Source organism: Schistosoma haematobium, chromosome ZW (assembly GCF_000699445.3).
Source record: "Schistosoma haematobium chromosome ZW, whole genome shotgun sequence".
NCBI lineage: Eukaryota > Metazoa > Platyhelminthes > Trematoda > Strigeidida > Schistosomatidae > Schistosoma > Schistosoma haematobium.
In genome coordinates, this window is record NC_067195.1 from 33730822 (window position 1) to 33744418 (window position 13597).

The 13597-nt window shown below is 36.6% G+C and overlaps 1 protein-coding gene across 2 annotated transcripts in view; it reads left to right on the top strand.

The window, feature by feature from the left end:
* Positions 1 to 13597, top strand: part of CHD4 (choline dehydrogenase 4) — a 47576-nt gene that overhangs the window by 16757 nt on the left and 17222 nt on the right. The window contains exons 9-14 of one of the 2 annotated variants that reach the window (XM_051211118.1): positions 641 to 762; positions 3128 to 3301; positions 3444 to 3761; positions 5468 to 5618; positions 9665 to 10157; positions 11115 to 11398. In XM_051211118.1, the coding sequence (XP_051071155.1) occupies positions 641 to 762; positions 3128 to 3301; positions 3444 to 3761; positions 5468 to 5618; positions 9665 to 10157; positions 11115 to 11398 (1542 nt within the window). Of the gene's footprint in view, positions 1 to 640; positions 763 to 1776; positions 3302 to 3443; positions 3762 to 5467; positions 5619 to 9664; positions 13161 to 13597 lie in introns of those variants that run through there. The other variant, XM_051211122.1, reaches the window with a different exon arrangement.

The following is a 13597-nucleotide window of genomic DNA, read 5'->3' on the forward strand; positions in this document are numbered from 1 at the left end:
ATAGAAGCAGATATGAAAAGGATAAATAGCAACTGGAAGGAGCTGGAAAGGATTGCCCAGGACAGGGTTGGATGGCGAATGCTGGTGAGCGGCCTATGCTCCTTCACGAGGAGTAACACGTCGTTAACAAGTATTCGGTCGTTAATCATTTTGGTAGATGATGGTGAAGTCTGAATCTTAAGCAAAACATAAATTTTGTAATGATAAGAAAGATTTGTATCCCAGGTGATTACTTTTGATGTTTTTGTCTTCTTTGAAGTAGATGGTTTGATTGCATAATTTTCATTGTCGTTTTTGGCATCATTAGAATCTACTACATAAAGTAAAGTCTGTTAATGTCTATAATGACAATGAAAGCTCTGGAAAAATACCATGTAGCTGAAAACTCATTAACATCAAAAGCGGATAAATTTTATCACATACGGGAATTTCGCATTGGGTCACACTAAATCCCTATATAGTTATGAGTTTTTACATCCTTCATCTTATGGTAAACAACTAACTACATAAAGTTGATTAGTGAAAATGTCAAACATTTCCATCATACAAGTGGATTATAAGTAGTAAAAATTATGCACTCCTGTTATTCGACCTTCTGTATTATGCATCACTGAATTGTTTTTTTATTTCCACTTCGTAGTTTTTCAAAGATACTAGTCAGTATCATACTAACTTTAAAATCCTCTTAACTGGAACGCCATTACAAAACAATTTAGAAGAATTATTTCACCTATTAAATTTTGTTGAACCGAAAAAATTCACGTGAGTTTTCTTCCTTATTTAAGATATATGATCTTTTTGGTGGTGTTTTGTTCTCTGAGCTGGATGGTTTGGTCGTGGAGCTTTCATCGTTCTCCTGAACGACATCATCAGCACAAACTTCAGATAGAAGTGAAGTGTTCGAATTTCTCCATATGTGTTTCACAGCTTGTTCTGTGCACCTCGATGTTGATTGGTTCTTGTTGACCTTAAATTTATCATTGTTTACTTCTTTGTTTTGGTTGTGTCTCCCATTGGTTTGATTTTTGTTCCTATATTTATGCATGATTTTCCTGATTGGTTGATAAATTGGATTGATTTCAATATGTTTGTTGATTGCTGATTGACCTGAGTGCCAAGCTTCTAAAAATTCTCTGGTGTTTTTGGAGTTTCCTCTGTCTAAGATTTCTACATTTTCCCAATCGAATGAATGTCCGTAGTTATCCACGTGTATTGATATAAGTGAAGAGATATCATGGCGTTTGACTGCTAATTGATGTTCATGTAGGCGTAGGTGGAGGGGGCGTCCGCTTTGTCCGATGTAGTGTTTTTCGCAGTTGGTACAATTTATAACAAAGGAAAACAAATCAAACATCATCTACAAAATAAATTGTACCAACTGCGAAAAACACTACATCGGACAAAGCGGACGCCCCCTCCACCTACGCCTACATGAACATCAATTAGCAGTCAAACGCCATGATATCTCTTCACTTATATCAATACACGTGGATAACTACGGACATTCATTCGATTGGGAAAATGTAGAAATCTTAGACAGAGGAAACTCCAAAAACACCAGAGAATTTTTAGAAGCTTGGCACTCAGGTCAATCAGCAATCAACAAACATATTGAAATCAATCCAATTTATCAACCAATCAGGAAAATCATGCATAAATATAGGAACAAAAATCAAACCAATGGGAGACACAACCAAAACAAAGAAGTAAACAATGATAAATTTAAGGTCAACAAGAACCAATCAACATCGAGGTGCACAGAACAAGCTGTGAAACACATATGGAGAAATTCGAACACTTCACTTCTATCTGAAGTTTGTGCTGATGATGTCGTTCAGGAGAACGATGAAAGCTCCACGACCAAACCATCCAGCTCAGAGAACAAAACACCACCAAAATCATCCACCTGAGCTACAAATCTTCTCCACCATCTCAAAATATATGATCTTTATTTTCGTTATTTATGTGAACTGCTGTTATGGTTCTCCTTGAAGTAGCAGATATCCACATTCCTGAATTTGATGGATAATGTTTGAGAACACAGAAATGTCAATAAGAAGCCCAATCAACCACAATTATCCACTAAATGACACCAAATCTTCTAAAAAATCATTTCTTCGGTTTGGCCTAGTGGTTTCTGTCCCAATTGGTTTATTCGTTATATATGCTGAAACCATTGTCTTCTACTGTCAGACATTATTTATTCATAAGTTCCCATTCATGTTCATACCTAAACTAACTGATATTTCTCTTAGTATTAGGGTTACAGAGTAGGATTTTAGTGCTTTATCGATTGTTCAAATGCAGAAGAGAACACTGAATGATAGGTAATAAACAATGGTACAAATTGTGACTAACTGGTGGATGCTCACTAGACCCATCTTTTGAATTAAGCCTCTAAATGATTTGGAGTCAAAGATAAGACTACTAGCCAGAATTATAAGTTTTCTATACAATATTATATACTTATTTAAAACATATTAAGACAAAATCAACATGCTAGTGTCATGGGGAATTAGAAAAAACGATTTTGTAGGTCACTTACTTCCCAATGATTTAAGACTTGATCATCAGGCCTGATTCTTGGGCTTTGCACCAATTAGTTTCAATTATTTTTCCAATTTGCCGTATACACTTAGAAAATAAATCTGCGCCAAAACTTGGCTTTCATAGATTTTAAGAAAATTATTGTGTTAAAGTTTATTTCAGTGGATCGAAATACACATCACATTATTCTCGAAGTTTTTGACTTTGAACCACATTCTTACAAACTGGATCTACTCTGAGTACATATGCTCAATCTCATTATGTTTATTTATTAGTATTAAGAAACTTTAGAATGTTTTTGAATATCGCCATAATGGTTCTACCTGTTTTTTATGCTTCTCTGAATGAAGATAAGTAGACAAAACCGTATTGGTGATGAATAAATTTTGGATTCTAGTGAATAATAAGTTTATCAGAGTAACTGATGATTATTTTTTCACAGATAATGCTAACTTATAGATTTTATCCCATTATAGTAATCATTATATTTTACCTTTCTAAAATTATTTTCATTTCTTCATGCTTTCCGTTCTAACGGTCACACAGTATTTACTCTTTATTTATTATTTCTAATGTAAAGTGATTTTCGAGCACTAAGTGAACAATGGGCTGAAATGCCAAAAGCTGATCGTATTAAAAATCTCCACGATTTACTCAAGCATCATTTATTAAGGCGATTAAAGTGCGATGTAATCCAAGATTTACCAAAGAAAACTGAAATTATTGTTCCAGTTGATATGACTTTACTTCAGAGGTGAGTGATTTTTTTATAGTTTAGTCTCATGTTTAATACTTTTTTGGTCCTTTTAAAATTACAGTCTTAAAATATCATTGCATCATTGTCTCACGCTAATCAATATATAGATATAGATATATATGTTGGTTTGTTTTTGTAGACGTCTTTATAAATATATTCTAACAAATAATTATGAGGAATTACGATGTGGAAATCTAATAAATAGTATTATGCATTTGCAAAAGGTGTGTAATCATCCATATTTGATGCAAGTTGGAGATGCTATTGCACCACGCTTAAACCCAAACGACGAAACAAATGGGCCATACGAACCCAGAGCTTTGGTACAAGTCAGCAGTAAATTGGTTGTATTAATGGAATTACTTCGTGGATTGTTTGTTGATGGTCATCGAGTATTGATTTTTTCCCGCTTCACAATGATGTTGGATTTATTGGAAGAGGTTTTGACTAATGCCAGGTAAGTGTTTTCTTTTAAAAAATAATATATATTTTAACTTTTTTAACCAACTCATTCGATATTCTAAAATTAGAATTTATCAAATTCCCAGTTTATTCAACCTAATCAACTTTACTGTGTTTTTAACTGTGCCGAGAATTTGATGTTTACCAGGTAAATTAATTTACATCTCAGCAGATGTTGAAATAACATTATTTGTAAAAACCCTTGTTGACTTTCTGTGGTTCGATTGGCACTAGGTTACCATGTTACCAAGTTTTGAAATGTTCTTTTAAGTTGTTAAGTTATTGACTAATAAAAATAACACGATCAAAGTTTAACACTAATAATGTAGATGTTTTTTGTTTGAGACGTTAGACCTTCCGCAATGGAAAAAAAGTTTACTATGTTAATATCGGATCAGTGCTACATAAGTAGATTTTAATTTCGTATTGTGTTGACGGTAAGCATGAGAGATCAAAAGTTACATTCTATTATAGATTTCAAGCAAAATTTGAACTCTACAAACTACTCGTCGAATATTAGTTATTTAGGTGATATATATACTACTGTTCCGGAACAACTATTGAAGAAATGTGTTGTATTTATGTCTTTATGTACGGTGTATTTAAAGTTATGTTTTAGTGAACAGAACACGAGTGGGTCAATCGAATGTATTTAGCACAGAATTACAGGACTTGTTAATAAAATCTAACAATCATAAAGTAAATGCTTAATTTGCAAAATGTCCATCAATTGTCTCATAATGACTCAGACTTCATTGTTCTTGCATTTTCATACAAATTGCATTCTGTTCCCATTCTTTACTGTTCGATCCTCTTGTCTCTCTGCTGCCAGACCTGTTCACGACTAACGTCATATACTACCTATGTCAATGTAAGTAGCACACACCACAATGGTTTTAACCCAAATACTAGTTAATATTTCATGTTACTAACTGAATATTTTAGTCCTAAATAACACATGATAAAGTAGAATGAACCATGGTGAAAAAAACCAAACAGGTTAGATGGGAGGGGAGGTGAATCATTGAATATTTGATTTTATAGTTAATAAATATAATGGTTGTCTTGTAAATTTTTTGATCATGAATGAATTGTTTCAAGATGGTCAGGTTATATCAACTCTCCTATACTTAAGTTTGTTTACGGTAAATTTTGTTAAGCCTTTCGATTAACTTATTTAACAGACAGTTATTCGAGCAGCAACAATTTGTTTGTCTGTCTATCTATCTGCATTATTATTATGTCTGTATGATCATGTGTGCTAGATCACATGTGACAGCCTACGCAGGTATTGGTCTCTCTAGGTTATGTATCAATTGCTTAAATATCGCTCTATGAAACATTCGCTTTCCCATATATATGTGCTTGAAACTTGTTAATTGACTATCTGACTCTTAATTTACCTCTGCATTCTATGGCTGCGTGCATTAGCTAAGCCACTACAAGCTTTCATGAGTTATGGAACTGGAGAGATTTTTTTAGAATATGTATTTGTCTCTTCCTATATCCATTATTTTTATCATGTTAGAATCAAGTAGCAATATTAGTGAATTCGTATTGTTTTACGCGTAAAACATGTAGCGTTTAACAAATGTTTTAAAATGTCTTATTGTTAAATGAATCTGTACTGTTGTGCCAGAATCGTTTGGATTGTAGTATACTGAATAGAAATATTACCTTTCATTCTCTTTATTTCAAAAGGTATAAATATGTTCGTATTGATGGTCGTGTGCGAGGTCCTTTAAGGCAGGTTACTATCGATCGTTTCAATGCTCCCAACTCGGAATTCTTCATTTTCCTTTTGTCTACTAGAGCCGGTGGAGAAGGAATCAATCTTGCTTCAGCTGATACAGTAAATCATTATTTACCACTTTAGAGTAGCCTTATTTTTATTATTAATTGAATATAGTTTATGTAATCAACTGTATTTCAAAATTGGTATAAATTGAAAATAGTAACCATCCAGAATTTCGCTGGTCGGCTGTCGGATCTCAGCATATTTTCTTCCTTACTTCCAGTCAAGGTGTGTTGGATAATAGTGCAGTGGACGAAGACTTGGTGGGGATAACCTATTTACTATCTAACGCAAAATTACGGAGTTCTTTGATAAAATGTGCAAACCATGCATGAAATACTTCATTTGAGAATCCTCCATAAATTGTACTTTACATCCTTCATGCTTCGTCCGCTTCTCAATTCCTTTCTATTTTCTTCAGTTCACTTCTGATCGGTGTTACATGCTACTTATGTTTGCCAATATAAGTAGCATATACCACAATAGTACTGAAGAAAACCTTCATTATTTTGCTTTTCACTGCTTACTAGTGAATTCTTATTTTTTGATGTTTATTTCATTCAAAGTAAAATTAGCACTCGAAATTCTTCATTAATCGAGACATGTTTAGCATATTAATTGGTCAACTTAAATATTTTGTTGATGCTGAACTTATAGACGTATTAGTGGATGTCTGTATCGTAATCAGTTTGAGTTGGTGAATGTAGATTTTGCATTACATACACTATCATGGTGGGAGTTTTGTCCTAAAAATTTAATAATCAGTAATTGGTGATCATTTTCATCCAAAGTTTCTTCAACTTTCATTGTCCTATTACACTATTTCCGTAAATAAGTTATATTGTTTTATTAATGAGTTGAGTTATGCTGTGCGAAATACATTTTAGATTAAGAGAGGATGCATAAGTAAGCTATAAAAATGCCATAAAATTTAAACTGAAAACCGCTTTCGCTTATGGATCACTGTTTTTCCAGACACTTGGAAAATCTACTTTTCAAACTTCTCTGTATAAACTACTTGTCCATTTCTTCATGGCCAATTAATACTTACTTACTTACGCCTGTTACTCCTCGCGGAGGAGCATAGGTTGCCTACCAGCATTCTCCATACAACTATGCATTGGGAATTCCTTACCAGTTGCTATTCATCCTTTTGATACCTGCTTTCAATTCCCGATGCAGTGTTCTTTGGCCTTCCACTTTTCCGTTTCCCTTCAGAATTCATAGTTAGCAGTTGATTCATGATACAATCTGATGACTTCCTCAATAGGTCTCCTATCCACTTCAACTATAGGAATGCTGCCCAGTTACGTGAAAGTTTCCGCCTTTCCCATCAAGTGTTTAAGTTAGTGTTCTCCGTTTTTGAAGAATGTTCCAAAGGGTCATCCTATCCACACTGTCAAAGCTTTTTTGTAATCAGTGAAGTTGATGTATAGCGACGAGTCTCATTCAATTGATTGTTCAACGATGATCCATAGTGTGGTAATTTGGTCTGTGCACGACCGGTCCTTACGGAATCCAACCTGTTGATCTCGAAGCTGGACGTCTAGTGAATCTTTCTTTCGATTCAGCAACACTTGAATTTTTTTTCTGGTACTGGTAGTAGTGTGATGGTTCTGTGGTTCTCACACTCGCTAAGATTCCCTTTCTTTGGTATCTTGATGAGGTATCCTTCTTTCCAGTATGTTAGTGGCACTTGTTTTTCCTCCTAAATCTTCCAGAATATAACGTGGAGCATCTTTGCAGTTACTTCTATATCTGACTTTAGTGCTTCGGCCAGTATATTGTCAGGTCCTGCTGCTTTCCCACTCTTGATTTATCTGATGACCATCTTGATGTTTTTGATCGTTGGTGGAGTGACATCTATAGGAAGGTCTTTAGGTGCTTCTTCGATGCTGGGTGGATTCAATAGAGCTGGTCCATCTGTTCCTCTGTCTTTGACCAGTCTCTCTGGTTTACTATATTTCCATGTCAGGTTCTTCGTCGTATCATATAATTGTTTTATATTCCCTTTTCTTTCAGCTTTTTCCACTGTCGTTGCTAGCTCTTTCATGTATTTCTGCTCGTCTGCTCTAATGCTCTCCTTCACTTGCTTGTTCGCTTCTGTATATTCAACTTTCGCCTTGACTTTCTCTGTTGTTGTTGGGCTTTTGTTAATTGCTGTCTAGGGTTTCGATAGAGATCCATTCCTTATGATGATGCTTATTGCGGTCTAGTACCTCATGACACGTTGAAGTTAGTGCTTCTTTGGTTGCTTTCCTGTTGTCCCACATAGTAGTTTCTTCTTCTTTGAGTATATCTTGTAAGACTTGGTGCCTGTTATTGAGAGCTATCCTGAATTCGTTGAGTTTGTCAGTATCTCTAAGGAAGGCTGTGTTGAACCTTTGTAATGCTGTTTGTCCAGTTGTCCAATGCTTCTTTCGCTTCAACTTTATCTTATCAACTACCAGGTGGTGATTTGAAGCTATGTCAGCTCCTCTCCTTGTTCTCACATCTCTCATTGGCCTTCTGATGGTCGATCTAGATTTCTTTTTTGATCCGGTGAGATCCATGTAGCTTTGTGTATGTGTTTGTGAAAGAATATAGTGCTTCCTATAACCACTTTGTTAAATGTACATAAATTTGCACATTTCTACCCATTCTCATTCCTTTCTCTCAGTCAGTCCATGTCGTCCCATGTTATCTTGGTACCTAGTGTTGTCCATTCCATCTCTCTGGAACGTAGCCTTTTTGTGCAGCTTGGATCCACTGGGTTTCGCTTAATCCGAGCACCACCAAGTTGTATCTCGTTCTTGCAACTTTTTGATTGGTCCTCCCAGTCTCTCACATTGTCTGGACATTCCATGTACCTATAATAATTGCTGCTCTGGTCGTTAAAAGAGGCATTGGCCTCGTGACTTCCGGAGAATCTCGGCTTTCACCATGAGGCATCATAATTTTTCTGAATGAAAATCCTTCAGCTCGGAGGGCAAAGTTTAAATGGTTTATTTTGACTAGCGTTTTTTTGGCAAGATTGTTTCCTACTTAATTGAGTTCCTGATGCCATGCCTAACCCTTCTACCTTACCCGGGCTTGGGACCGGAAGTAACTCGATAAAAGCTACAGGCAGAGTTTTCATGACTAATCCCCAGTATATATTTTTTACTCTTCCTGTAATGTGCTAAAATGATACTTTAATACTGACAACTTTAGGGTGATCAACCAAATTTTCGTTCGCCGATGTTCAATATTAGCGTAATTGTTAAGTTCTATTGCGGATACCTTGTTTCTAAATATGTTGGTTTTGATAAAATGTATTATTTTAGATAGACTGAGTAATTATTTTGTTATGGATTAAAGTGTTGAGATAGGGGTGGTAAAGTTTAATAATTTCATTAACCATTTTGAAGCTGTTAGTCCTCCGTAGATTTATCGTGTTTTACACTCTCACATAAGCCTCACTCTGAATGGTTAGTTTCAAGGTGACGCAAATCACAGTTCGCTTACGCTACCGTATCGTTGTGGTGCGTGCTACTTGTAGCGATGTAAGTAGTATATCACGCGAGTTAAAAACGCAATGTCTGGCAGCAAAAGATTGGGGAAGATCAAAAAAGGAAGAGCGACAACACAATGCAATTTGTAAGGAAACGCATGAATAATGAAATGTGAGACAATGGATTGATGTTTGCAACAGGGACAGTCCAGGTTTATATGATGCATTGATATTTTGCAAATTAACGGTTTACTATATGGTTTTTCTATTTTACCAAGTAACTCTGTAATTTTGTGCTAAATACAATTCGGTTGTCCTCACCTTTGTTCTCCTTCACTACATCGTGGTCTATTAAGTCAACCTGCTTTCTGACAAGCTCTAGTATTTTCGATTGATTGTGATTACAAGAATTCGAGTAAGAAAATTAAATCTAGAATGCGATCATTCAATCGTTTTGTTTAATATTACAATCATTTACGCCTTGTAGTTGCATTTAATATTTAATTTACGATGTAGTTTCATTGGTCTATGCGTACGACCAATCTATATGTATGGGACCTTAAAAGTTTGTATTCTCGTTTTATAATTAATCATATGTGTCCAACACTCTCTATCTTATTTTCAATTTAAGGTCGTGCTGTATGATTCTGATTGGAATCCTCAGTGTGATTTACAAGCGCTTTCTCGGGCTCATCGAATTGGTCAGTCTAGGCATGTTGTTATCTATCGGTTCATAACACGTCACAGTATTGAAGAGAAAATATCTCAGGTGGCTAGGCGTAAACTTGCCCTTACTCAGTTAGTTGTCAATCAAAATCAGAAACGTCCAAAGGCACTGGGAACTTCGATTCCCGCATCAAGTCAACATGACTCGACTCAAGACAATAACGCACCAAACACAGACTCAAATTTTGATAACTCTAGAGTTAACCAAGATTGCGTCTTCAGATCTGATCAAGATACTAATCTTGCAGAATCAACACAAACACAATCGAATACTAAATCAGTAAGCCGGCTATCACGTTCAGAAATGGATGAACTATTACGCTCAGGTGTAGAAGCTCTGTTTGCCACAGATGATCCTTACACTACAAAGGATTTGTACGATGCGGCTCGAGTAGATGGTACGTCTATTTATATTATAGTTGCCTAACCTTTTATTTTTGAACTGGTTAGTTATGGATTTTCTACCACACTTGCTTGTTGATGTTTAATAATATTAGTGTCACTTAGTTCCACCCTCAATAATGACTTAATTTTTATGAAGTGCCCGATTTTGCTACTTTTTCGAGTGACTAATGAATACTTTAGTGTGCTACAATGCTCCAAGTCCCCACAGTCCACATCAACAAAATGAATATAACTATCAGGTTTAAGAGCAGAACATGCGAAACTGTATTAACACTTGCAGTAGCAAACTAAACGCTATAACTATAATTCAAAAGGAACAAGTGATGTCGAAGAATCCAAGGTGTGAATTAACACTAAATTTAAAGGTATATACAAAAAGAAGGGAACTTCGTTCATCCTGCATTTCTCTGAACTGCTCAGCTGTCTCCAAACCTGTTCCTATTCTAGCCCGTAGGTGGTGGCTAGTTATGAGTTAACGCAGACGCTGAGAGTTCATTACCTCAGCAATCGTTCTAGTATTTTTACTTATCTTCAGTTTTACTCACTTGGTGGTTCCACAATCAGCTATATTTGTTTATGACTGTAATCATTCTTAATCAATATGTATTTTTAAGTAGCATCTAGTGTTCTCATTCCTGCGAAAAAACATTTCAGAATACCATGTTACTTCACTTATTTCTCGTATCTGTTCTATACCGAGGGAGCAAAGATCAAATAAGTTGCCAAACGTTATTTAGTAATAAAAAATATTCTGATGATTTGTTTACAGTCCAAAAACATACTTTTTATTAGGATCTAGAACTAGTCATTGTTATTTGTAGGTGACTTATAAGGTGTTTTATTTACGCTGATTATTTTGATTATTTTCACTAATGAAAGGTGATCCGTATCTTAAGTAAACTTCGACCCCCCGCTCGTACTTTTACATGTGTCCCTTTTTCTGCTTGTAGAGATTGAATCGAAAGATACTTATCAAAGAATTGTATATGATTCACAGGCTATTTCCAAACTCCTGGATCGTTCAAAAATGATGGCTGATTCCGAAGAGACTGTTCCAGCTTTTGACGAATATTTAAGTGCGTTCCGAGTAGCGCATTTTGACGAAATGAACTCTGAGCCTGTGGATTGTTTTGTAACAAAAAATAATAAAGAGCAGGTTAACAGAATGGAGATCTCTGAAAAAAATCCTGAATCAGGCAATCCAACCATGGTTACTGATGGAACATATGCTGAAGTATGGTTGGTTTTATTAAGATCAATATTTCTTAGATCAGCTGTCGACTTCATAACTAACGAATTTAGATTAATTTTCAGTATGGGGTCGAGGAGACTGTTGAATTTTGTTTAAATCATATACCGATCTAAATCAGTTCATTAAAAACCTAGAAGCACTAGATGGACGTTTCGTCTTAATATGGCACTCCTCTCCAGAGCGCATCCACGATTCCACACGCGGGACTCAAACCCAAGACCTTTTGGTCTTGCGCTCGATCACTTAGCTTCTAGGCCACTGAACTGGGATCTAACGGCGTTAATGTTTGACTTCGATTACTCTACGATATTTTGCAGCCATCTCTTCTTTTCATCTTCCGTCTGATTTTAGTAATAAGCAACTTCAAACATCAGGAGAAACATCGTCAGACGTGACGACCCCAACGATCGACTCATCGATGGACTCAAATGGACTACATTGCCATTTGTCATCGTTCAAGGAGCTCGGTAGAAGACTGTTGCCTGTTCTGGAGCACATGTCTTGGCTCAAATGATGCCCTATTTCGAGCACGTATTTGTCTGCATCTTGCTGGACGTAGAAATTCAGAATGAAAAAGTCCCTTAGTTTAACTTAATGATGAAAAAGTTAAAATATATTTTAAAAAAAAACTAGATGAGTTAGTCAGCCATAAAAGTGAAATCAAACCCCAGATATCTGTGCATGATGTCCAAAAAACTATGAGAACAGTAGTGATATTTACTAGTAACTTAAACCAGAAAGATTAGGAAAAATCATTTGGTTTCGGCGACGTCGAAAGAACTGATAGATCCTCGGGAATTAATCCCATCTGTCTCCGAACACGATGAGGAACAGAGACAGCTAAAACGTAGGTTGATTAAAAGCATACGTAATGATCATGAGCAGTGCTGGGTAGTCAAAGCAGAAGATATGAAAAAGGCAGCTGCAATAGTTATCATTAGACAACTATTCAGATTTATCGAGGAGACGTGTAACAGAAATCCGGCTGTTAGTGAAACTATCTCGGAAAAAAAGGGAGTTATTGTTCACTCTTAATTCAGGAGATTGTATCGATGGGAAGGAAACTTTAGGAAACAGTTCAACTCGCCTTCAGCCACACTTCAGTTATTCACTACCTCCAAGCAACCTAAATGACGAATGGACATACATCTTCCACCTCATAGTGAAGTTGAAAAGGCTATAGCGAATCTATATCGAAGGAGAGAATCATGGCCTAGTGGATAACTCCTGAGATTTTTAAGGATGATTGTCCAGTTTTAAAAGTTACTGAGATCTTAACTAGAATCTGGTAACTGGATGCAATCCCATTTGATTAGTCACGGTCTGTAAGAAAGAACAAAAATTCTTTTGTGACAGTCACAGAAGTATCAATTTAACTAATATGTCTAAAGTATTAGTCTCAATAATACTTCGACCGCTTACTTAGGGTTCGTAAAGAGCAAACTCGAGAAAACCAGACTGATTTCATATCTAAACGTGGGTGTATAGCCCGATCGAAGCTGCTACCTTGACGCGGTAGTCGGGCTTGCCTATCGTGATGACCCAACCGAGCTATATTGGCTGGAACATATGTTCTGCAGGTTCTACCATGCCAGGCAGGTCGATTGGAGAACGGTAAGACTAAAAGCAGCAACTCAAGGTCTGAGGGCGAAGTCGTACTGCTGACTGTAGAGGGGTGTGACAGCAGTAAGGTGTTTCCCTCGGACAACCAGCATGACAGCGATGCTGCCTTCCCACAAGGAGGGGTGGGGTAAGAAAAGGTCGACCCTAAAAATGTCACACCTCACCTTACCTCACGGATTTCCGTCTCCGGCGGTAAGGCCCTTTGAAGAACGGAGCTAACACGTCAAAAACCTTCCACAAAAAGGCCGTGCGAGACCGGCCTGAAGCAGTTGTCCCTTGGGCTCCGCGGTCACGCTCCCAGGTCGTCAAGACCAACACTAATCCAATTTCCTTTTCAGGTCCCTCAACAAATACCCTTCCACGGTGTGGGCAGCCGGGAAGTGATATCAGCCCTCATACCCGTAACAGCACAAGAGATCAAGGTGGTCACATTCAAATCCTTCCTATACCTTCTAATACCTCTCTTATCTCCCCGACTAACCCTCCTCACGTCTCTTTATCACCTCGCACCGCTAGGGCAAACGATTCGAGTACGTGGAACGCCATTCCTGGTCTCCT